At 37.0% G+C, this 22,915-nt stretch overlaps 2 protein-coding genes across 2 annotated transcripts; one reads left to right on the top strand and one right to left on the bottom strand.

The window, feature by feature from the left end:
• Window positions 1-1,663: 1,663 nt before the first annotated feature.
• Window positions 1,664-4,641, bottom strand: LOC130590331 (uncharacterized). The gene is made up of 3 exons (XM_057392502.1): window positions 4,449-4,641; window positions 4,267-4,380; window positions 1,664-2,351 (listed from the first exon to the last, which is right to left on the bottom strand). The coding sequence occupies exons 1-3, from the start codon at window positions 4,590-4,592 to the stop codon at window positions 1,896-1,898; spliced, it is 714 nt and encodes a 237-aa protein (XP_057248485.1). The 5' UTR covers window positions 4,593-4,641; the 3' UTR covers window positions 1,664-1,895.
• A 10,072-nt stretch (window positions 4,642-14,713) lies between these two features.
• LOC130590570 (uncharacterized) lies at window positions 14,714-15,416 on the top strand. Its single transcript, XM_057393075.1, has 2 exons — window positions 14,714-15,052; window positions 15,142-15,416. Exons 1-2 carry the CDS (start codon window positions 14,731-14,733, stop codon window positions 15,156-15,158), a joined length of 339 nt encoding a protein of 112 aa, XP_057249058.1. The 5' UTR covers window positions 14,714-14,730; the 3' UTR covers window positions 15,159-15,416.
• The last annotated feature ends 7,499 nt before the right edge of the window (window positions 15,417-22,915 follow it).

The following is a 22,915-nucleotide window of genomic DNA, read 5'->3' as shown; positions in this document are numbered from 1 at the left end:
ATTAGTGATTAATTATATGAATAATCTGAAAATTAATTAAAATAGAGATTTTAAATCTAATTTTCTGTATTAAGCATAAAGAGTTATGTTTAATTTAATCAAGATCACCTAATTAAATTTACAAAAGGTTGTAATTTTAATATCCTTTAAGAAAAGAAAAGAAAAAGATTTGAAAAACAGAAAATTGAAGGAAGAAAGAACAGGAGCAGTGGCTGCTCCGGTGTCTGTGGTCTGCCGGCGAGATCTCGGGGAAGTGCGACGCGAGGCTGGCCACCAGCAGTCGCGTCGGATAAGGGTCGTGGCGGCAGCACGACGCACGTTTGACGTGCGAAGCAGTGCTGCTCGCTGCAGTTGCTGGATGCGCGCCGGCGTCTGGGTCGGTTCGCGAAAGAACGGCGAGTCGCCGGTGAGGTGGCCTGAAGGTCGCCAGTGTGGCTGCCTGAAGGTCGCCGGTAGTCGCTGGGTTTTGCGTTGTTGGCTAATAAGGTGAACTAAGTTCACGGTTCTTCAAGTTTTAAAATAAAATAAAAAAAAAAATAATAAAAATTTTGATAAAAGAACGTGACTAAAAGACTGGGCAGCAGCCAATTTTTTTTATTTTATCTTTTGGAAGTTTTATTTTGAAAACAGATTTTGAGAAAGATAAGTATATTTCAATTATGTTAATTATTGACTTGGTCATAAATTTCAATCCATAATCTGATTTTTTAATCTAATTAAAATTAATTAGGCTAGTTTTAAGGGATAGAATCTTTAGGTGATTAGATATTACTTAAAATTTTATCTTCTTGCTTTAATTAAGAATATTTGATATTTTAATTGATTGGCAAGTATAATATATGATATTATTATGTGGCTTTTATATTATGATATATTTGCTATGTATGACTAGTATGGCCCAAATTAAGATAGAAAATACGATCTGCGTGTCGTTATGTATTCTTGTAATTTTAAATACGATCTGCGTATCGTTAAGTATTTTTGTAATTTATTTAATTTAGTTATTATTTAAATTATTCTTGATACTTATGTAATCCAAAGAAGAGTCCATCAAGAGAAGGCCCATGGAAAAGTGGATGGAGATCCATGAAGAGTCCAAGAAGGAGCCTTTGATGCTTAGTTCTTAGGATTAGGGGCCATACTAGATCATTTTATTTTCGCATTTTATTATTCTTTAAAATGCTTATAAGTTTATTGTATCACAACAAGAATGTTAGGGTTTAACGTCCGAAAAAATCGGACGGTAAAAATGCGGAGTCGGACGCTAAACAGATTAGCGTCCGATAACGGACGCTAAACAACTGATGCAAAACACCTGGTCGCTAATGGCTAGCTTAGCGTCCGATAAACGGACGCTAAAATATAGCGACCGCTTTTCGACATGTAACGTCCGATTTGGTAGCTGACGCCAACTAGCGTCCGTCTGTGGCAGCGGACGGTATTTAGCGTCCGTTTTTAGAAGCGGACGCTAGTTAGCGTCGGCTTCAGCGGACGGTAATTTGCGTCCTCTGCCACAGACGGACGCTAGTTGGCGTCGGATAATCGGACGCTAGTTGTCCAGACGGATGCTAATTCCTCGCCCTTTTCTGTAGGTCCAATGACTTTTAGCGGACGTTAATCTCCAAATGGCGGACGCTAATTCCTTTTTTTTTTTTTTTAATAATTGTAATTTAATAGTTTTTAACCTGTTTCGTTTTCCAATCAAATATATACTCAAGCTGTCCGCTAATGCGCCAAATTCTGCACTAATGACCTGTTTGCATTAAATATAAATTCATAAATACACTAATATAAATTCATACATACATAAAAATAAGTTAACGGTTTTAACTAAATTATATGTTTTCACGTTCCGAAATATAAACAAGATAGATAGTGCAAGCTAATGTAGGATCCTAAGTCGCACACGCATCACCACCGCCGGTGGGGGGGTCTCGAGGCCCGGGAGGGGGGAATGAACCACCACACTGGCTCATCATCTGGCTGTATGTCTCCATAGTGGCCCTCATCTGCGTCAGGTACTCATCATACACCCTGCGATCCTCCTCTCTCTCCTTTTGCCTGGCGATGCGTTCCTCTTCTATCACCTTCTGCATCCGCTCACGTTCTCTTTGCATCTCGGCTCTCTCTTCCTCAAACTTCGCAGACAACTGAGAATACATGGAAGGAGTGCAACTGGAGGACGAACTACCTCCTCCCCTCGAAGACCTCTCAAAATAGAGGTCTGCACTCGTCCCCAAACCAGGAACCCACCCTTTCTTTCTGCCACCAACAGTCTCAAAGAAAATCTGGTTCGGGGCCTTGGTTTCACCTCTTTCTTCACATTGAGCAAGAGTTTTGTCATAACTTTCCTGCAAGAATGGATTAAGCAAGTTTAAGACACTTAACCAATCAATATGAGAAAAACTAAGCCATTTCGAGTCCTTTTTGGGTTTCATGTTCCTATAATCCTACCTCTATGTCTATCTCAAGTTCTTATTGCTTATGCAAGTCCTAGAATAATCATTTAAACTTTCTACTACTTGGTTGTATGATTCTAAGCAAGTTTAAGACACTTAGCCAATTAATATGAGAAAAACTAAGCCATTTCGAGCCTTTTTTGGGTTTCATGTTCCTATAATCCTACCTCTATGCCTATTCCAAGTTCTAATGGCTCATGCAAGTCCTAGAATACTCATTTAAACTTTCTACTACTTGGTTGTATGATTCTAAGCAAGTTTAATACACTTAGCCAATGAAAATGATAGAAACTAAGCCATTTCGAGCCCTTTTTTGGGTTTCATGTTCCTATATATAATCCTACCTCTATGCCTATTCCAAGTTCTTATTGCTTATGCAAGTCCTAGAATACTCATTTAAACTTTCTACTACTTGGTTGTATGATTCTAAGCAAGTTTAATACACTTAGCCAATGAAAATGATAGAAACTAAGCCATTTCGAGCCCTTTTTTGGGTTTCATGTTCCTATAATCCTACCTCTATGCTATTCCAAGTTCTTATTGCTTATGCAAGTCTAGAATACTCATTTAAACTTTCTACTACTTAGTTGTATGATTCTAAGCAAGTTTAAGCACTTAGCCAATCAATATGAGAAAAACTAAGCCATTTCGAGCCTTTTTTGGTTTCATGTTCCTATAATCCTACCTCTATGCCTATTCCAAGTTCTAATGGCTCATGCAAGTCCTAAATACTCATTTAAACTTCTACTACTTGGTTGTATGATTCTAAGCAAGTTTAATACACTAGCCAATGAAAATGAGAGAAACTAAGCCATTTCGAGCCCTTTTTTGGGTTTCATGTTCCTATAATCCTATCTATTCTATTTCAAGTTCTAATGGCTCATGCAAGTCCTAAATACTCATTTAAACTTTCTACTACTTGGTTGTATGATTCTAAGCAAGTTTAATACACTTACCAATGAAAATGAGAAACTAAGCCATTTCGAGCCTTTTTTGGGTTTCATGTTCCTATAATCCTACCTCTATGCCTATTCAAGTTCTAATGGCTCATGCAAGTCCTAGAATACTCATTTAAACTTTCTACTACTTGGTTGTATGATTCTAAGCAAGTTTAATACACTTAGCCAATGAAAATGAGAGAAACTAAGCCATTTCGAGCCCTTTTTTGGGTTTCATGTTCCTATAATCCTACTCTATGTCTATTTCAAGTTTAATGGCTCATGCAAGTCCTAAATACTCATTTAAACTTTCTACTACTTGGTTGTATGATTCTAAGCAAGTTTAATACACTTATCCAATGAAAATGAGAAAAACTAAGCCATTTCGAGCCCTTTTTTGGGTTTCATGTTCCTATAATCCTACCTCTATGCCTATTCCAAGTTCTAATGCTCATGCAAGTCCTAGAATACTCATTTAAACTTTCTACTACTTGGTTGTATGATTCTAAGCAAGTTTAATACACTTAGCCAATGAAAATGATAGAAACTAAGCATTTCGAGCCTTTTTTGGGTTTCATGTTCCTATAATCCTACCTCTATTCTATTTCAAGTTCTTATTGCTTATGCAAGTCCTAGAATACTATTTAAACTTTCTACTACTTGGTTGTATGATTCTAAGCAAGTTTAAGACACTTAGCCAATCAATATGAGAAAAACTAAGCCATTTCGAGCCTTTTTTGGGTTTCATGTTCCTATAATCCTACCTCAATGCCTATTCCAAGTTCTTATTGCTTATGCAAGTCCTACAATACTCATTTAAACTTTCTACTACTTAGTTGTATGATTCTAAGCAAGTTTAAGACACTTACCTTGATTTTTTGGACTTTGTCGTTGATCGGAACCTTCTTTCCAGACTCATCCCTCATGTGTGTGTCCATGAACAAGTCCACAGCGGAAGGCAGCATCCCTCCACGCTGTGCGGCCTACACGTTCAAAGACATTAATTAAATCAAGTTTTTGTATTAAATGTATTCAAACAAGTTACACTTACCAATCTCTTGGCGCGCTCTGCTGAGGAAATAGAACCCTGGACATGAGAAGGAGGTACGCTGCTGGTCAAGTCACCTCCTCGCCGGTTCTTGCTAGCCTTCTGAGATCGTGCTTTGAAATCCTTGTCTTGAGCATTCTTCATCATCTGCTCGTGAATGCTCAGAGACAACCATGTCGGACAAACACCACCCTTCTTCTTTACTATCGATGGTGATTATCTTTCAATCGTTTGGCCATTTTCCTGTCGTATGTAGACCTCACTTGGGATTGAAGTCCTCCCTCCATTTATATGAGCCCTACATGCATATAAGAAACCAATCATAAGGGTTAGTTTACATATTATAAACTTAAGTATAAAGGGTTAGTTTACATATATAAGAAAACTAAGCACAACGAGTTAATATTTTTACATATTATAAACTTAACAAATATGATTTCACCTTGAAAATAGAGAACCAAATTTTTTGTATCGTCATCAACCTGCGAATAGTTCCTCCATGGATGATGGAAATGTTGCTTGAAGCATTTAGTCATGTTGCGAATGACTCCATTGTCTTCAAACCTGATAAAAAGCAATTAAAACCAAGTGAATAACACCAATAAAATCTATTAAAAGTAATAAAGTATTACGCTCATAATATAACTTACCAAAGTCCATTGGGATCCAACTCCTTTTTTTGTCACCTACCCCAGCCTCATGATTATCCTCGTCTCTCTCCAACTCGCCATCACGCTCAGGCTGAGGCTCACTACCCCCATCACGAGGACCACCTCCGGATCCGGTACCTGATGACATCTGCAAAAGCTTGAAAGTAATCACATATTATAATCAATAAACTATGAAATTAATCATAAACAATTATAAAACCGTAGTACAAAATATTGAAAATCACATAATTAATCAATTTGGAAAAAGCTTCAAATTAAAAACATATTAAATGACTAAAACACATATAATAAAAATAAATAATATGTCTTACACATAGAGGTCTGCACTAGCGATAAAATGACAAACATATTGTCTTACAACAAAAGCAAACTACATAAGGTAACAAAATACACTAAACGTCATCAAACAAATCATCCTCGTCATCATCTCGTCACTCAAATCACCAGCCTCGTCGCTGCTTTCAATCACTTGGTTCTCCTTGTTCATTCGGCGCCTCAAATTCCATGATCTCATCATTATTGTTGTCGTCACCAGCATCATAATCTGGTATCTCATTCGGAGCACAAAGAACTGCAGCGGTATCAACTCTTTCCTCCTGGAGAACATCCAAATCAACCGGGGCATCAACTTCGGACCTTGCCTTCGTTTTAAACACAGCCCACCATTGCAGTTTATCCCTCCTAAGACTGGGATACGGCGCGTAGTATACTTGGCTAACTTGGTACGACAATACAAACGGATCATATTTTGGGTATTTCTTGGTGTGATTGACTTCCACAAGTTTGTATTGTTCATGAATGTTCATACCCTTGTCCGAGTCCATCCAATTGCACTTGAACAAAATTGTCTTATAAACAGCCAAATTACCATGGTACACCAGTTCAATAACCTCCTCCAAAATGCCAAAGTAATCAGCTCTATCAGCAGCTTGTACACATACACCATAGTTCATAGTTGACTTATTCTTGCCATATTCCTGTGTATGAAAGTTATATCCATTCACAAAGAACTGATTCCACTTCTCACTTGTCTGGAAGGACCCATAGCAAGAGCTCGAGTGACATCGTCACTTGTCATGGCACCAAGGACCTGATTTTAGGAACTAAGTTAGTTCATGAAGGAATCTCAATGGTACAAATAATGTACGAAACTCACATTTGTCTTGAACCAACTAGGGAACTCGGCTTCGCATTTGCTCCACACATCATCCTTAGCAATGTTCGGTCTTGAATTGACAATATAATCCTCGAATCGCCTTGAGTAAGTAATGTCACACACGTTAGGCAAAGGACAAGTAGAATTAACACAATGGGTCTACAACTTCACAAAATTACCTTTCATAATCACTTAAGATGCCACTGTTTGCAAGTACGTAAAGATGTGCTCGATCGTACTCCTTGTCTTGCAACCATCGCAAACGTCCATCTGTTCCCGGTCGACCGCAGTCTTCCCTGAACAACTGGGGACACCAAGACCATGTGTGCTAGCGACATCAGGATTAACATTTCTTCCTAAGTCCCTTGATTTTGTGTCAACCCCGGGCTGAAAGTAGTTGGAGCAGAAGTTCGCTATCTCCTCAGTTACGTAGGCATTGCATATTGAACCTTCAACACGTGCTTTGTTTCCCACTTTACGTTTTAAATGGTTAAGCAACCTGTCCGTAAGGTGAGGATTAGCATTTTATGTATGAATTCAGTATTGTATGACACTTAAAACAAATTCAATTACCTTTCGAAAGGGTACATCCATCTATACTGGACGGGACCACCAACTTTTGCTTCATAAGGCAAGTGAACCGGCAAGTGCTCCATTGAATTAAAAAATGATGGAGGAAAGTTTTTTCCAACTTGCATAAGATCTCAGCGATGTTGTTCTCTAAGCGCTTCATCTCACTGACTTTGATTGTGGACGCACACAAGTCTCGAAAGAATTGACTTATTTCGGTTATCGCCTTCCAAACATGCAAAGGAAGCAATTCTTTTAGACCAACCGGCAACAGCCTCTCCATGAATACATGACAGTCATGGCTCTTCAATCCTTGCAATTTACTGCAACTAAGATCCACGCATCTACTCAAGTTCGATGCAAAGCCATCTGGAAACTTCAATCACGTACCCACTCACAAAATACCTTTTTCTGAGCCTTGTCGAGTGTGTAAGGTGCTTTAGGCTTGGCCAAATTCCCCACACCATCATCAACAAGCTCCAGTTCCCGGCGTTTGCAAACATTAGCCATATCCTTTCTTGCACTAAGGGTGTCTGAAGTTTGACCCTTCACATCCATCACTGTAACAGCCCGTTTTCCCGAGCTGCTAGGTAAATACACTTAAGATCCACTAATCACAATTATTGCTGAATAAGCCTCGAATTAAACATTTACTCGCAGCGGAAACATAACCTAGAAAACGATCCTGGACTTGTGGTTATTGGCCACAAACAAAATCCTTTATATAAGACTTCAATTACACTGATATCTCGACTAATATTTCCAAATATTGTATACAACAATATATCAGAAACTATTCCTTAATTGACTATCTAAAATACAAACTCAATCCATAAGCTAACGACATCTTTATCTTGCTTCCTTCAGATCCTGAGTCACAACACCAAACCTGCAACAATGTTTGACTCTGCCACCACCAAGTGACAGCCACAGAAATGAAACACCATCAGCAAAGCTGAGTACACACTGGTAATAGAAAATACAAGTTTAGGTGTATTTTGAAAACTAACACATAGTTATAGTAACAGATAATCACACTCAACTTAGTTGATATATTTTCACAAAATCAAATCGTTTGGCATGAACGCGAGTGGAGAGGGGTACCCACGCAGTACCAGCTGTCTCCAAACTATTGAGGGTCGTCACCCAGCCTTTTATTGTTATGCTTGCAAGACTTACCCGGACATGTCCTATAACGCCAGGAATTTGCCCCTCCTGGAAGGCAACAGCTAGGGACTCTACCCGCCCTAACTCGGGGTGCCTATTCATGCCTCACTTTCATATTTATAAAATAAGATATTTAATGATTCATACTTGAATCCTCAATACTCATAACATAACACCATATTCGACCTTATCTGGTCTTAACTCATATCTGAATCATTTCCTCATTATCATACCAAATCATATTTTGAGAAATATAGTATTTTCGAACGATTTCGATAATTGAACAAAATGATACTTTTATAACAATCCAATAGCAATTCACAACTAACTCACAGAGATGTATCTATAATCATGGCCATTACCACAAACGATATATGATATCCAAAATTCAATATAACGCCCAGGGAGCATTTAAATATATTTTGCTGAACCCAAAGGTTACCTCAACTCTATAACAATTATACGAAACCTCCAAGCATCATAACTTGATTTCCCATATCATCTTGAATTATATACGTCTACATAGCCATTCTCCAACAACCATCTCACGATAACATCAATAATCAATAACCAAACTTAAACTAATTCCCAATTCACAAATTATCAACCTTTAACATTCTAATTTCCTTAATCCTTAATTAATATCTATAACTTCGATGATATTAGCTACATCGACTTGCATCCCAATTCATAATCAAATTCCAAATTATATAACTAAACAAACTAAACATAACTCACAACTGTACCTAAATCAAGCACCTAATTGTGCTACCAACAATTATATTGAGAATATAAAGCTAGCTCGACTCGTAAATAAACCTCAATAAACTGATTTCTATGTTGCACTCAAATCCTTAACCAATATATCAATTCCAACATTATAATCTCCTTCATAATTCCGAATGATACTCCATTCCAAAATCATCCTCCAATAATCACCTCATAACAATAACAATAATCAACAACCAATCTTAACTATTCTAATTATCTTCTTCTAACGCAACCATTATGCTAATAAAACTGAATCCCGCAAATAGAAATTAATGAAGTCATTCCCATAACTCATAACTCGACTTCATACATATCAACTCCAACTACAATAATTATAACAGTTTCCCAATTCTAAGATTAGGACTTCCCTCGCATCATCAACAACGACTATCCAATAAGAACGATACAACAACAACAATAGGCAACAGCTTCACAGCAACTCCACCACAACCACAATGACAGAACAACAATAACCCAACAACACTACTACAACAGAGCAACAACAACAATAACAACTCCACAACAACTTAACCAACCACCACAACAACTCAACAACAACAATAACATAACAACTCCACCTTAATCATCATAATTACTCCACAAGTCCATGTACTAAACACATTCCATTAAGAATCATAATCGTAATACTTAGTGTATAAGTGTTGTTTAGGTCAAATGAAACATCTCTAATGAACCTTAGCATGTTATACTCATGTAATATACTCAATATACACATAATAAAATACACATCATAAGTAAATTCATTTCATAGACATGCTTTACACTAGAAAGAAACAATCACCTAACTATAGGTATGGAAATCTCTAGGGTAAAACCAAACTAAGTGTGTACCTTAACTAAGGATGCTTAAAGCCACGAAATTCCTTAATCCACTTGGTTAACTACTCCTACAGCTTCCCCTGAATGTATAAAATGCTAAAGATTAGTTTCAACAAGCTTATAGATATGAAAAACTAAGCTTAAATACAAGAGGTGTAAACTGTTGAACTTACAGCAACTTATGTGATCTTTCAGCAAGGTTTTCTATATGAGTTTAAGGTCTAAAGATTGGAACCAAAGCTTGAACTCTTTGTATGGATGTTTAGAAGAGTTCTATGTAAAGAAAAGTGGGTGTCCAAGAGGAAGAAATAAGAGAAAAGAGACGAAAATCCAGAACAGCTTTTATAGGCTGTTCTGGCGGTACCCCCAGAGGAGGGAAACCTCTTCTGGGCAAGGTCGGTTTCTTGGAGTTTTTGGGTGATTCTTGCTTGAGGTGTTAGCCTAAGGTGTTGGCTTTCATGCATAAAAAGGTCTTTGAGAGATCGACATTTAAGTAGCTGCTAAGCAGCTTTCTTTGAGGATAGGTCTGAGCTGTAATTTCAGCTGGCCAGGTTTTACTATGTAAGCAATTTACCTTATTAAGCCACGTAATTCTTGGGGATAAATGACCATTTTAACCTTAAGACATCCCAAGCATGTCATATATCAAGTTTGGTTGGGTTCGAGCTCGGATTCAATCCCAAATGGCTCTTTAACTGGAAGTTCATCGCTACCCGATAAAACAATCTCCAAACGATTTTCATAATCTTAATGTTTAAGGCTCTCAAGGACTTTCTAACTTATCTATTAGTTTTCAAAGCCTTCTTAGCTAATAAGAATGATGGTTCTTATCCTCTTTGACCTTTCTTAACCACTAAGAATAATAATGCTTATCCACAAGCTTTCTTAACCACTAAGAATGATGATGCTTATCCACAAGCTTTCTTAACCATTAAGAATGGTAATGCTTATCCACAAGCTTTCTTAACCATTAAGAATGATGATGCTTATCCACAAGCTTTCTTAACCATTAAGAATGATGATGCTTATCCACAAGCTTTCTTAACCATTAAGAATGATGATGCTTATCCACTTCTAGCTTTTAAATAAAGGTTCTTAAAAACAGGGCTATTACAATCACAGTGTTAATGAGTTGGTCGAAAAAATTCTTCTCAACATGCATGACATCTAAGTTGTGACGGATAATCAAATCTTTCCAATATGGAAGCTCCCACAAAATATTCTGTTTCAACCAACCTTTTTTATCCTTCTTCAATCGGTTCAGCGCCTCGGGACCATCAGTTGCTTTAGGTAAGTCCTTCACGCACTGCCACAGTTTCTCTCCAGACATTATGTGAGGAGCTACGCCATTCTCAACCATATTCTTACAAAAATCAGTCTTATTCCTTCGAAATGGGTGGTCAGAATGAAGAAATTGTCGATGACAATCAAACCATGTCACTTTACCCCCATGTTCAAGCCAGAATGCCTTGCTTTTCTCCATGCAATAAGGACATGCCTTCTTTCCAGCAGTAGACCATCCGGACAACATACCATACGCAGGAAAGTCACTAATTGTCCAAAGCAACGATGCTCGAAGGTTGAAATTTTGCTTCCTTGAAACATCATAGGTCGTAGCCCCAATATGCCACAACTGCTTCAACTCTTCAACTAGAGGCTGCATAAACACATCCAAGTTTCCTTTGGGATTTTTAGGTCCCGGAACGAGCAAAGAAAGAAACATGAATGGTTTCTTCATGCACATGGATGGAGGCAAATTGTATGGTGTGAGGATAACTGGCCAGCATGAATATTGCCCTCCAAACTTACCATATGGAGAAAATTATCGGTGCACAGCCCGAGTCTAACATTTCGAGCCTCGGCGGCGAAATCGGGAAAGGTTCTATCAAAGTGTTTCCATGCTTCACTGTCACTTGGATGTGCTAAGGTACCCTGCATTCGAGGATTGTCGGCATGCCATGTCATTTTCTCAGAGATATTCTTAGTTGCAAACAACCTCTGCAACCTCGGTGTGATTGGAAAGTACATTAACACTTTTGCAGGAATAAGTTTGCCCTTAGAAGTTTTCTTGTCCGATCACTACCGCATACACTACATTTATCTAAGTGAGCATCGCCCTTCCAAAACAACATACAACCTTTAGGACATGCATGTATCCTCTCATGAGGAAGCTCCAAACCCTTTAGAACTTTCTTTGTGTCGTAGAAAGTTCTTCCCATGTTGTTGTTCTGGGGTATCACCTCATTCAATAAACTAAGAAAACCATCAACACACCTGTGTGGTAGGTTATACTCACACTTTAAACTTATGATTCTAGAAGCCATCTCCAGCACGGACATCTTGCTCCCATCATACAAGGGATTCTCGGCCGCCTTAAGAAGGTCAAAAAACTTCTTTGCTTCACCATTTGGTTATTCTTCAACTGAGTTTGAACCGGCAAGCATGGCATGATCTTCAGTATTCCCTAAAGCATCCACAACCATATCCACATATGGATTTGACTGAGCAGAAGATGAGGAGGACCCCGTAGCACGTTCACCATGACATAACCACTCAAAGTAATTCGGTTTAAAACCCTTACTGTACAAATGTACTTTGACCGTGTCCACATCAAATAACGCAAGTTATTACACCTCATGCATGGACATTTTATCTTATCACCGTCATTTAAATGAGGATGTTGTAAACAAAACTCAATGAACTTATCAACTCCTTTCACATACTCAGTTCTAAGGGCACGCCCATCAAGTCTTTCATACATCCAGCTACGTTCCTTCCTTTTCATAATTTAAAACTCTACATACAACTAGCAAGTATCAATTCACTATATTCACTACTTGTTAATGGAAGTACGTAAGATATGTAGTGGACAAATAGTAGATAATTTATGAATAATTAAGAATTACTAAACAAATCCAAAAGATTAACAACACTATATAATAAATAAATTCACAAATATATAGTGCACATATACTAAATATACACTAAGTTTATTATACTAAACAATCAATTCAATTCGATACAACTAAATATAAGTGTAATAAATTAATCACTCAATTTATCTAAAGCATGTAACATTAATAACATTACTTCACTAATTATTATGAATAAATTAAACAAGTTGATGAACAACACCAATACTAAACATGTTCTTTTATCAACAACACTTAACATATTCAATTATCAACAACAACACTTAACATATTTAATTATCAACAACAACAACACTTAACATGTTCAATTATCAACAACAAATTCACTAAACAACAACAACAATACAATTAAAAACAACAACAAATTCACTAAACAACAACAATACAATTAAAAACAACAACAAATTCATTAAACAACAACAACAATACAATTAAAAACAACAACAATCATCACACACAACAACAACAACTATCAACAACAACTATGAACAACAACTATACATCAAAAATACCCAAAACCCTAATTAACAACAAGAAATTCAAGCAAAAAATCAACAAAATTAAAGTATAAATCCATACCTTAAACAACTGTAGAAGGGAGAGAAAAGGAGGCGGCGGCTCGGCGGCGGCTCCGCGGCAGCTCGGCGGCGGCTCGGCGGCGGCAAATCAGACCTATAAGAGAGATGCGGCGCCACGTGAAGAGAGAGCCACGCGAAGAGAGAGAGAAATCAGCGGTAGGGGTACGATTGTCCGGCGGCAAAGTCGCGAGTCGCCGGCGAAGAGAGAGAGAAAGCGGTGGCCGGCGAAAATGAAAGAGAGAGAGAAAGCAGTTTTCGTAGATTTGAAAAGTGCGGTCGAAAATTTCTGGGGAGGGGTCGATGAGTGTTTGGTATATCCGCCCAAATAGCGTCCGCCTATGGCCTTTACCGTCCGCCAGACGGACGCTATTTTGCGTCTGGCGTAAAATCATACGCTGACAGCACGTGGCGGACGCTATTTTGCGTCTGCTGAAAAATCGGACGCTAGATCGGACGCTATTTACCGTCTGACTGTATTTCGGACGCTATTTTCTCGGATATCGTCTAATTTTGTTAGACGGACGCGAAGGTCAGACGCTAAAGACGCGGATTGTTGTTGTGTATGTTGGTTATTGATGCGCTAGCGTTCACTAATTCATAACAACATAATAAACTTAGGCCCCGTAAATATTAAGGTTTGCTTTTCCAAACATAAAGTACTTATAAAACCCTTAATTAATAGTAATAGGTCATGCCTCCGCAGGGTGTTATCATTAATTTTGGGATATAAGGTAAAATTGCGAATTTTACAACTTAGTTTGGTTGTCCTTAACAAAATTATCAAAAGCGTTTTGAATTTTGAAGCAAGAGATAGTTAAACATGCGATGTTTATCCATCTAAACAAGAGTTATAAAGTGTTATAATTAGTAAAAGAGTTTACTTACCTTGATAATGTAACGTTAAGATAAGGCCTCCGTCTGCTTAGTGTTACATGTTGATAGGATCTTGTAAAACACTTATTCATAGGGGACTTTAATTTTGAATAGGTGGTCAACCTAGAAACCTTTTACATGTTTTAGGTTGCTTTATAAACATAAAATTGAACTTTGCCTTATTTTTCTGTCTGTAGATATCATGTCTAATAACAACAACAACAACTCCGGTTTCAACATTCGTCCTTTTCTGGAAAAGGACAGACTGAATGGTGAAAATTTCCTTAATTGGGAAAGGACCTTAAGACTCGTTCTGAGGTTTGAGGGTCGAGAGGACGTCTTAGATACCCCGCTTCCTGTAATAACTGATGAATCAACTGACGCTGAGAAACGTCGTGCAAAACAGGCTAGTGATAAGTCTATACCAATCACTTGTTTGATGGTAGCAGCCATGGAGCCGAACCTCCAAAAGAGGTTCGAAACCAAGGATGCCTACACGATCATGCAAGAGCTGCGGGCCATGTTTAAAACTCAGGCCCGAGTTGAGCGGTATGAGACTAACAGGGAGATCCTTGAATGTCACTTGAAGCCGGGTCAAGCTGTTGGCCCCCATGTTTCGAAATGATGGGTCTTTTCGAAAACATGGAAAGACTTGGGTTCCTTATAGGCTCGAGTTGGCTACTGACTTATTCTCCACTCACTCCTGATAGTTTCAATCAGTTCAGAATGACCTACAATATGAATGAGTCTGAAAAGACTTTGCAAGAGCTGCATGGATTGTTGGTCAATGCTGAAAGGAACATCCCTAAGGTTGAACCAAAGAAAGAGGTTCTGTTGGTTCAAAAGGGAAAGGGTTTCAAAAAGAAATGGGCAGGAAAGAAGGACAAAGGCAAGCAAGTTGCCACTGTCGCTGAAAAACCTAAGCCAACCGCCAAGCCCAAGGTTGCTGCGGAAAGCAAGTGCTTCCACTGTCACAAGATTGGACACTGGAAGAGGAACTGCCCGATATACTTGGAGGAAATAAAGAAGTCTGGGGCTTCTACTTCAGGTATATATGTTATAGAAATCAATTTGACTTCTACTTCTTTATGGGTATTTGATACCGGTTGTGGTTCTCACATAGTTAATGATGTGCAGGGACTAAAAAGAAGTAGGAAGTTGGCAAAAGGCGAGGTAGAGCTACGCGTTGGAAATGGAGCACGAGTTGCTGCACTTGCCGTCGGGAGCTATAGTCTACACTTGCCATCTGGGCTTATTTTAGAATTAAATAATTGTTATTTCGTTCCTACAATAACTAAGAACATAATTTCGGTTTCAGTTTTGGATTCTGAAGGTTTTTGCTTTGAAATAAAGAACAAATGTTGTTCCATTTCTTACAATAATATGTTCTATGCCAGAGCTAATTTGATAAATGGTTTATATGTGCTTGATAAATCATTACAAGTCTATAACATAGATAGCAAGAAAAAGAAATCAAATGATTCTAACCTAACCTATATTTGGCATTGCCGAATGGGTCATATAAACCAAAAGCGCATTCACAAGTTACAAAAGGACGGTATAATTCCATCATTTGATTTCGAATCATTTGATGTATGTGAATCATGCTTAATGGGTAAGATGACAAAATCACCATTTACTGGAAAAGGTGAAAGGGCCAGCGATCTTTTAGGACTCATACATACAGATGTATGTGGTCCTATGAGCACAAAGGCAAGGGGAGGGTTTAATTACTTCATCACCTTCACTGATGATTTGAGTAGATATGGCTATATTACTTAATGAAACATAAGTCGGAATCTTTTGATAGATTCAAAGAGTTCCAAAATGAAGTACAGAATCAACTTGGTAAGACAATAAAAGCACTACGATCCGATCGTGGTGGTGAATATTTGAGCCAAGAGTTTGATGATCATCTAAAGGATTGTGGAATTCTTTCACAATTAACTCCACCAGGAACACCACAGTTAAATGGTGTATCTGAAAGGAGGAATCGAACATTACTAGATATGGTTCGATCTATGATGAGTCTTGCTGATCTTCCGATTTCTTTTTGGGGATACGCTCTCGAAACTGCTGCACACACACTAAATAGGAGCCCGTCAAAGGCTGTAGAAAAGACTCCATATGAGTTATGGAATGGAAAACCTCCAAACTTGTCTTTTCTAAAATCTGGGGATGCGAGGTCTATGTAAAGCGGTTACTATCAGACAAACTCGCACCCAAGTCAGATAAATGTCTCTTTGTGGGATATCCAAAAGAGACAAGGGGTTATTACTTCTATAACCGTCAAGAGAACAAAGTGTTTGTTGCTCGTGATGGTGTCTTTCTTGAAAAGGAATTTGTTTCTAGAAAGACAAGTGGGAGTAAAATAACACTCGAAGAAATTCGAGATGAGCAACAACTGGACGTGGCTCACACCATGTCAGAGACGGCCCAACAAGACGAAAGTCATGTTGAGGAGTAACGTATTCAACGCGTGAACCTCCTACCGTCCCATTCGAAGTTGAATCAAGCGAAAATCTTCAAACTGTTGAAGAGAACGTTTCACTTGATGCTCAGACCCCGCGTAGGTCAGTAGACCAAGGATTCCAAACAAAAGGTTGGTTGATTTCCTAATGACTGAAAATTCTGAAATTATGATTTTGGAAAATTCAGAACCTACTACCTACAAACAAGCTTTGACGAGCCCAGACTCTGAGAAATGGCTTGAGGCCATGAAATCCGAGTTAGACTCCATGTCTGAGAATAAAGTTTGGACACTGGTTGACTTGCCTGGTGGGGTTAACCCTATTGGATGCAAGTGGGTGTTCAAATTGAAAACAGACAAAGATGGAAATGTCTATGTCTACAAAGCAAGACTGGTTGCAAAAGGATTCAGACAAGTTCATGGTATAGACTATGATGAGACCTTTTCTCCAGTAGCAATGCTTAAATCAATTCGGATACTTTTAGCGATTGCTGCATTTTTCGATTACGAAATTTGGCAGATGGATGTCAAAACCGCATTCTTGAATGGGTTCTTGAATGAGGATGTGTACATGACACAACCTGAAGGTTTTGAAGATCCAGAAAATCCTAAAAGGGTTTGCAAGCTTCAAAGATCCATTTATGGATTGAAGCAGGCATCTCGGAGCTGGAATCTTCGGTTTGATGAGGCAATCAAACAATTTGGTTTCATCAAAAGCGAAGAAGAGTCTTGTGTTTACAAGAAGTTTAGTGGGAGCAGCTTAGTCTTCTTGGTTCTGTATGTAGATGACATACTAATCATGGGAAACGACATACCAATGCTTGAGTCAGTCAAGGAATGGTTAAAGAGTTGTTTCTCTATGAAGGACCTTGGAGAAGCTGAGTACATACTGGGAATAAAATCCATAGAGATAGGTCTCGAAGGATGATTGGGCTAGTCAAGAAACTTATATTGATAAGGTTCTTACAAGGTTCAACATGGAAAACTCGAAGAGAGGTTTCGTTCCCATGTCACATGGCATATCGCTTAGCAAGAGTCAGTGCCCGACTGAGCCTGATGAGTTAAAGCGAATGAGTAGCATTCCTTATGCTTCGGCTATAGGGTCATTATGTATGCCATGATAAGTACTCGACCTGATGTTGCATATGCCTTGAGCATGTGTAGCAGGTTCCAAGCAAATCCAGGAGAAGCACACTGGACTGCAGCTAAGAGCATCCTTAAGTACTTAAGGAGGACTAAAGGCATGTTCTTAGTATATGGGGGACAAAGTGAGTTGGTTGTTGAAGGTTACACGGATGCAAGCTTCCAAACCGACAGAGATGACTACCGCTCTCAGTCAGGGTATGTCTTTCGTCTGAATGGAGGAGCAGTGAGCTGGAAGAGCTCAAAGCAAAGCACTGTAGCAGACTCTACGACAGAATCAGAATATTTAGCAGCAGTTGAAGCAGCTAAGGAAGCAGTTTGGATAAAGAAATTCTTGACAGAGCTGGATATCGTACCTAGTGTTCTGGAAGGAATTGAGTTATTTTGTGACAACAATGGTGCTATTGCGCAAGCAAAAGAACCAAGGTCACATAACAAATCCAAACATGTGATGAGGAAGTATCACCTTATTCGAGAGATAGTTGACAGGAAGGATGTCAGAATCTGCAAAGTTCATACGGATGAGAACGTGGCTGATCCGCTAACTAAACCGCTACCTCAACCAAGCATGAGTGTCACGCTAGGGCTATAGGCTTGAAGCAAATGTTAGAATGGCTTTAGATTGTACTAGGTTTAGAGAAACTTATTGCAATGTAAAGACATGGTTTTGCTATTTATGTTTATGATAATAAATTTTGTCTTATTTAATTTTGGTTTGGTATTAAATAAAATGTCCAAAATATATCTTGAATTCTATGGTTTTGTCAAATATGTGATTTGATGAATGAAACACCATAAAAACAGAGTTCATAGAATATTAAAGTTCCTAATCTAAGTCATTAAACTGGACATAAATGACTTATTAAAGGGATTAGCATATAAGATTGATTGATAGCGCCGTTTCATGGGCTATGGAAACATAGAGATGTTTAATCAATCATATGGACATGTATAGTTGATACATAGTCGAACTTGACCTACTTAGAAGTTTTATAACTTCGAAATTATATTAGTAGATTCCTGAGACATGAGTAGAACATTATTCAGCCCAATGATTAGTATAGCTTTGATACTGTCAAACGTCATGCCGTAAAAGGGGACTAAAAGGCAGCATTCAGGTTGTGCTAAAGTTGAGGGGAGTATTGGTTACTACAAGATTGGAAAAGTCCTCCTATATGAGATAGGATAGGTGTCTTGGCCCCTTGAAGAGTGAAAAATTGAAAATGCATGGCCGTGCTCAAATGGATCATTCGATGATCATTTGTTGACAATTTGAACTCGGATTTCAAGGAATAATTTGAAAGCTAGTATGGATGATATAGAAATATGATCATACTATCAAATTAAGACATTAAGAGACTTGAGGAATAAAAACATTGCACACTCGTCTCGGACAAGTGGGAGATTGAAGGATTTATGTCCTCGACTTAAATGCAATTACTAATTATAATGGATCTATTATAGAGATAATAAGTTCGTTATATTGGGTCGTCTATACGTCTTGCTAGAGAAAGCTATAGAACTTCGGATTAGTAAATAAATAAACCGAAGCCCAATGTAACGGATCCTACAAGGTCACACATTAAACTTGGATCAACAAAGAAACCTAGAGCCCAAGAGGGCCCTAGGGTGGCCGGCCAAGAGATGGGAAAAGGAGAGAAATCTGACCTAAATACTATATATATTTGGGTTAGGCAGAAAAATAAACAGTCAGTTATTCTATTATTATTTTTTCTCTCTATTCTCTCTCTTCAAAAGTCACGTTATACTCCAAGAAACCAAAGAAGAAGTTTTCTTCCTTTCCAACTAGCATTGGTGGAGTGTTGATCTGGGTTGGTGGACTAAGTAGAGGAATCACATCTGAGATTCTCAATCCGGTTCTTCAAGCTTTGTGGAAATCACGCTACAAAGGTTATTTCTAAACTTGTATGTGATCCTTAATTGTATATGCATGTGATCCTGATTTAAGTGCTTATGAATTTGATTCATGAAATTCCGCTTTATAGTACTTACATATTCCTACAGTTATAACATTTGATTTTTCACAAGACCGCCTACTTTTAAATTATAATTAGACAATGGTAAGCACAATATCAAAAAGAGAATTAGCCCAATAGTAACTAGGTTAATTTCTTTCGATGACTAGTTTATCCATTTATATTAAAATTAGACCGTCTTTTTTAATAATATTTGATGTAGAAATTATAAGAAGTTGTGATCCTCGCATTGAGACGAATTCAACAAGATCTTACCTGACTAAATTTTTTATTATATAACTGTGAGAAGAAGCTCCCCAAATTTTGTTGCTAAATAATTCCCAAATGTGAAATAGTGCAACTAAAATAAAAGGGGAAGTATAGTATCATATTAGATTAGATTACTTTTAAGGAAATTTTGCTATTGGTCACGTAATTAGAAAACTTCGGTTCCTTTAAAAAAAAAAAAAGAGTGGTATAGTTATAAAGCCAGAAGACATTTCGTTCTTATGCCAGCAACTTACATTTTCTTTATTATTAGGATGATGCCTCCAAACTTTCATACTATTAAAAGACTTCGCTAAAAGCCTTTTCGTCACCTTATTTTATTGGAACCGTTCGGGTAGGGACTACGTTATTCAACAAACGTATAATTATTTGTACTAGTTATATGTGTACGCGCGACAACAATGACCTTTGGATTTAATGGTATGACTTGCTACTATTTCGTATATGGAAGATTAAGGTTCAAATTTTGGTAGAAGCAAAATTTTAATATTGTGGACGGAGGAGTTGGGGCTTGTTGGGCCTATGGGTGAGTAACCCTGTGCGAGGGCACCCCAGAGGAATTTCATCTTAGTACAAGTTCCCAAAAGGGGGCCCCAAAACAAATGTTCATAGCGACGTCTGCGCTAATGCTATATGTGCATAGTGATACGTGCGCTAATTTTAAAACTTGTTATTCTATTATATACTTCATCCATATTATAGTTTTGTTGCACTTAAAATGTAAAAGATTAATATTTATCTGAATTTGGATATATTTACTCGCTAATGTAAAAAACTAACAAAGATTGTGAGTGATTTTTAATATTAATTTTTTATAAATGAATTCCAAACAGAAACAATATATATATATATATATATATATATATATATATATATATATATATATATATATATGTATGTATGTATATAAGAAAAACTTTATAAAAGGCTTTTTTGAAAGATTTAAAGTGTCATGTAGGATTGTCGAGTAGCAATATATATGTTAAATTATAATTTAGAGTTATAAAACCAGATAAATAATGTGGTATTTGGTTCTGAATAAACCACCACAATTGATTGTATTATATAAACTAGATGTAACTTCAAATATACAATTAACAAGATTATAATACTTAAACCATTGAATTCGGCTTAAATATACTTTTATTACCATTTCATTATATTTTTGAGAGTGCAATATAAGAATATCGTGTCACACTATAAGATAAGACTTTTTTAGGTGAATTATTATATTGGTAGCACCATGATTGCCAAGTAATAAAATCATTAAATACACGAAAACTTGACAATAAGGGTATGAAGTTTGGGTAATACTCTTGTAAAAAGTTTGAACTATTGATTAATGTGTGAACGTCCCTATTTTATGGGTCTTAACTTTTAGTGGCTTGAAACTAACAAACTTATTTTTAAAATCGCACCTACTTCCTATTTGTCTCCGTCAATTAACCCTTCTGATGGGAGGCACGTTATACAAGTTATGAACTATTAAGCCAGTTCTAAGTCATCGAGGCCCGCTAAAATTTAACAGTTAACACCCTCCTAACATAGCGACCTATATAAGTTAATCAATAATTCAGACCTTTTAAAAATTATCAACCTAAGTTTAGATCCATATTGTCAATTTATCCTTAAATATATTATTATTCAATTTACTATCAATTATAGTATATAATTTTTTACTAACATATTAGCCTAAGGGTAAAAAAAATAGGTTAACAAAGAACAATATTTTAACTTAAACATAAGAGATTGAACAAGGTCACTAATAGGCTAATCTGACAACTCTACATACAACCAGCCCAGGTCTCTAACTGAACTACATATAATACCAATCTTAGGCAAATAGAACATCTTATGTAGGTTATGGCAACTATTGCTGCTGCTGTATATTTGATATGGAGGAATAGGAATCTTGCATACTGGGGTAATGCTGTGATGATGCATGGTTGAGAAAACTGTATAGGAGGTGAAGTATAATGTAAAGCATAGGTGTTTACAGATTCTTAATTCTAAAAAAATCATATGTAAAAGATAGATAAAAAAGAGTGGACTTTGTAAAGACAAAAAAAATTACCCATTGATAAAAGAACATTAAAAAAAAAAAATCATATTCCCTGTATCCCAATTACTTGAATCCAAGGACCATGCTCAATATTTTCTAATCGGTGCCAACCAGGAATGATTGAGCGTGGGTGATTTGTGTGAAACTATGATATTAATAGCTAGCTAGGGATGGTAATAGTTTTTTAAAAAAAATTAGGGGTGGTTTTCTTTTAATAACAACGTCACTTATTACTTATTAGAGAGTGCTATTTTTTTAAATTTCCCAAAATCATAAATGATATGTTATATATATTCTTACAAAAAAAATTTTACTGTAGAGTTTGCTATTTTCTAATTTCCCAAAATCATAAAGGATTAGAGTTATATAAACCTATCAAAAATGTTATTGAGTGTGATACCAAATGACTTTCTCAGCATATCATCATCTCCTGACCTTTCTCTAGCATGCCATGCCCAAAGTTCATATACTCCTTCCCTCCTCAATTAATTGACCTACATACTATTTTGGAAAAATTGACAATAGAATTTGAATTTTTGGTCATAATTTTTAAAAGGTCTGAACTATTGATTAACCTATGTAGGTCATTACTTTAAGGGTTTAACTTTTAGCAGGCCTCACTGACTTGAAGATGGCCTCAATGTATTTCAAGGAAAGATTATAGTTGGTTTATGAGTTTGTAAGCTGATTTGAAGCCGATATGATGTATTGTGAAAATACTGTAAGTGGTGAATACTTGGTTAGCTTTCTCTTATGTCAAAGAGTCCAACCTAGTTTGGAATGTATGTTGAATAAATGAACGAATTGACTAATTTATTTAGCAAAAACAAATTGAATGAGACGTATACCAGATATCGTTTTCTAATAGAAACCATTAATCTCTACAATAAAATCATAATCAAGAAAAAATCTTCCTATACTCGTTTATTAGTGTAATTAAAAAATGAAATGAGTTTATCATTCACACCTAAA

Source organism: Beta vulgaris, chromosome 2 (genome assembly GCF_026745355.1).
Source record: "Beta vulgaris subsp. vulgaris cultivar EL10 chromosome 2, EL10.2, whole genome shotgun sequence".
Taxonomy (NCBI): domain Eukaryota; kingdom Viridiplantae; phylum Streptophyta; class Magnoliopsida; order Caryophyllales; family Amaranthaceae; genus Beta; species Beta vulgaris.
The sequence above is the reverse complement of the archived record's forward strand: the minus strand, read 5'-3'. Positions and strand labels throughout refer to the sequence as shown.

What these genes read in the sequence shown, in the direction of transcription:
- LOC130590331 (XM_057392502.1), bottom strand. Translation starts at nt 4,592, where the DNA reads ATGATGAAGAATGCTCAAGACAAGGATTTCAAAGCACGATCTCAGAAG. An exon ending in CAGAGCGCGCCAAGAGATTG is followed by an intron (nt 4,381 to 4,448) that starts GTAAGTGTAACT and finishes TTGAACGTGTAG; the next exon opens with GCCGCACAGCGTGGAGGGAT. An exon ending in ACAAAGTCCAAAAAATCAAG is followed by an intron (nt 2,352 to 4,266) that starts GTAAGTGTCTTA and finishes CCATTCTTGCAG; the next exon opens with GAAAGTTATGACAAAACTCT.
- LOC130590570 (XM_057393075.1), top strand. Translation starts at nt 14,731, where the DNA reads ATGACCTACAATATGAATGAGTCTGAAAAGACTTTGCAAGAGCTGCAT.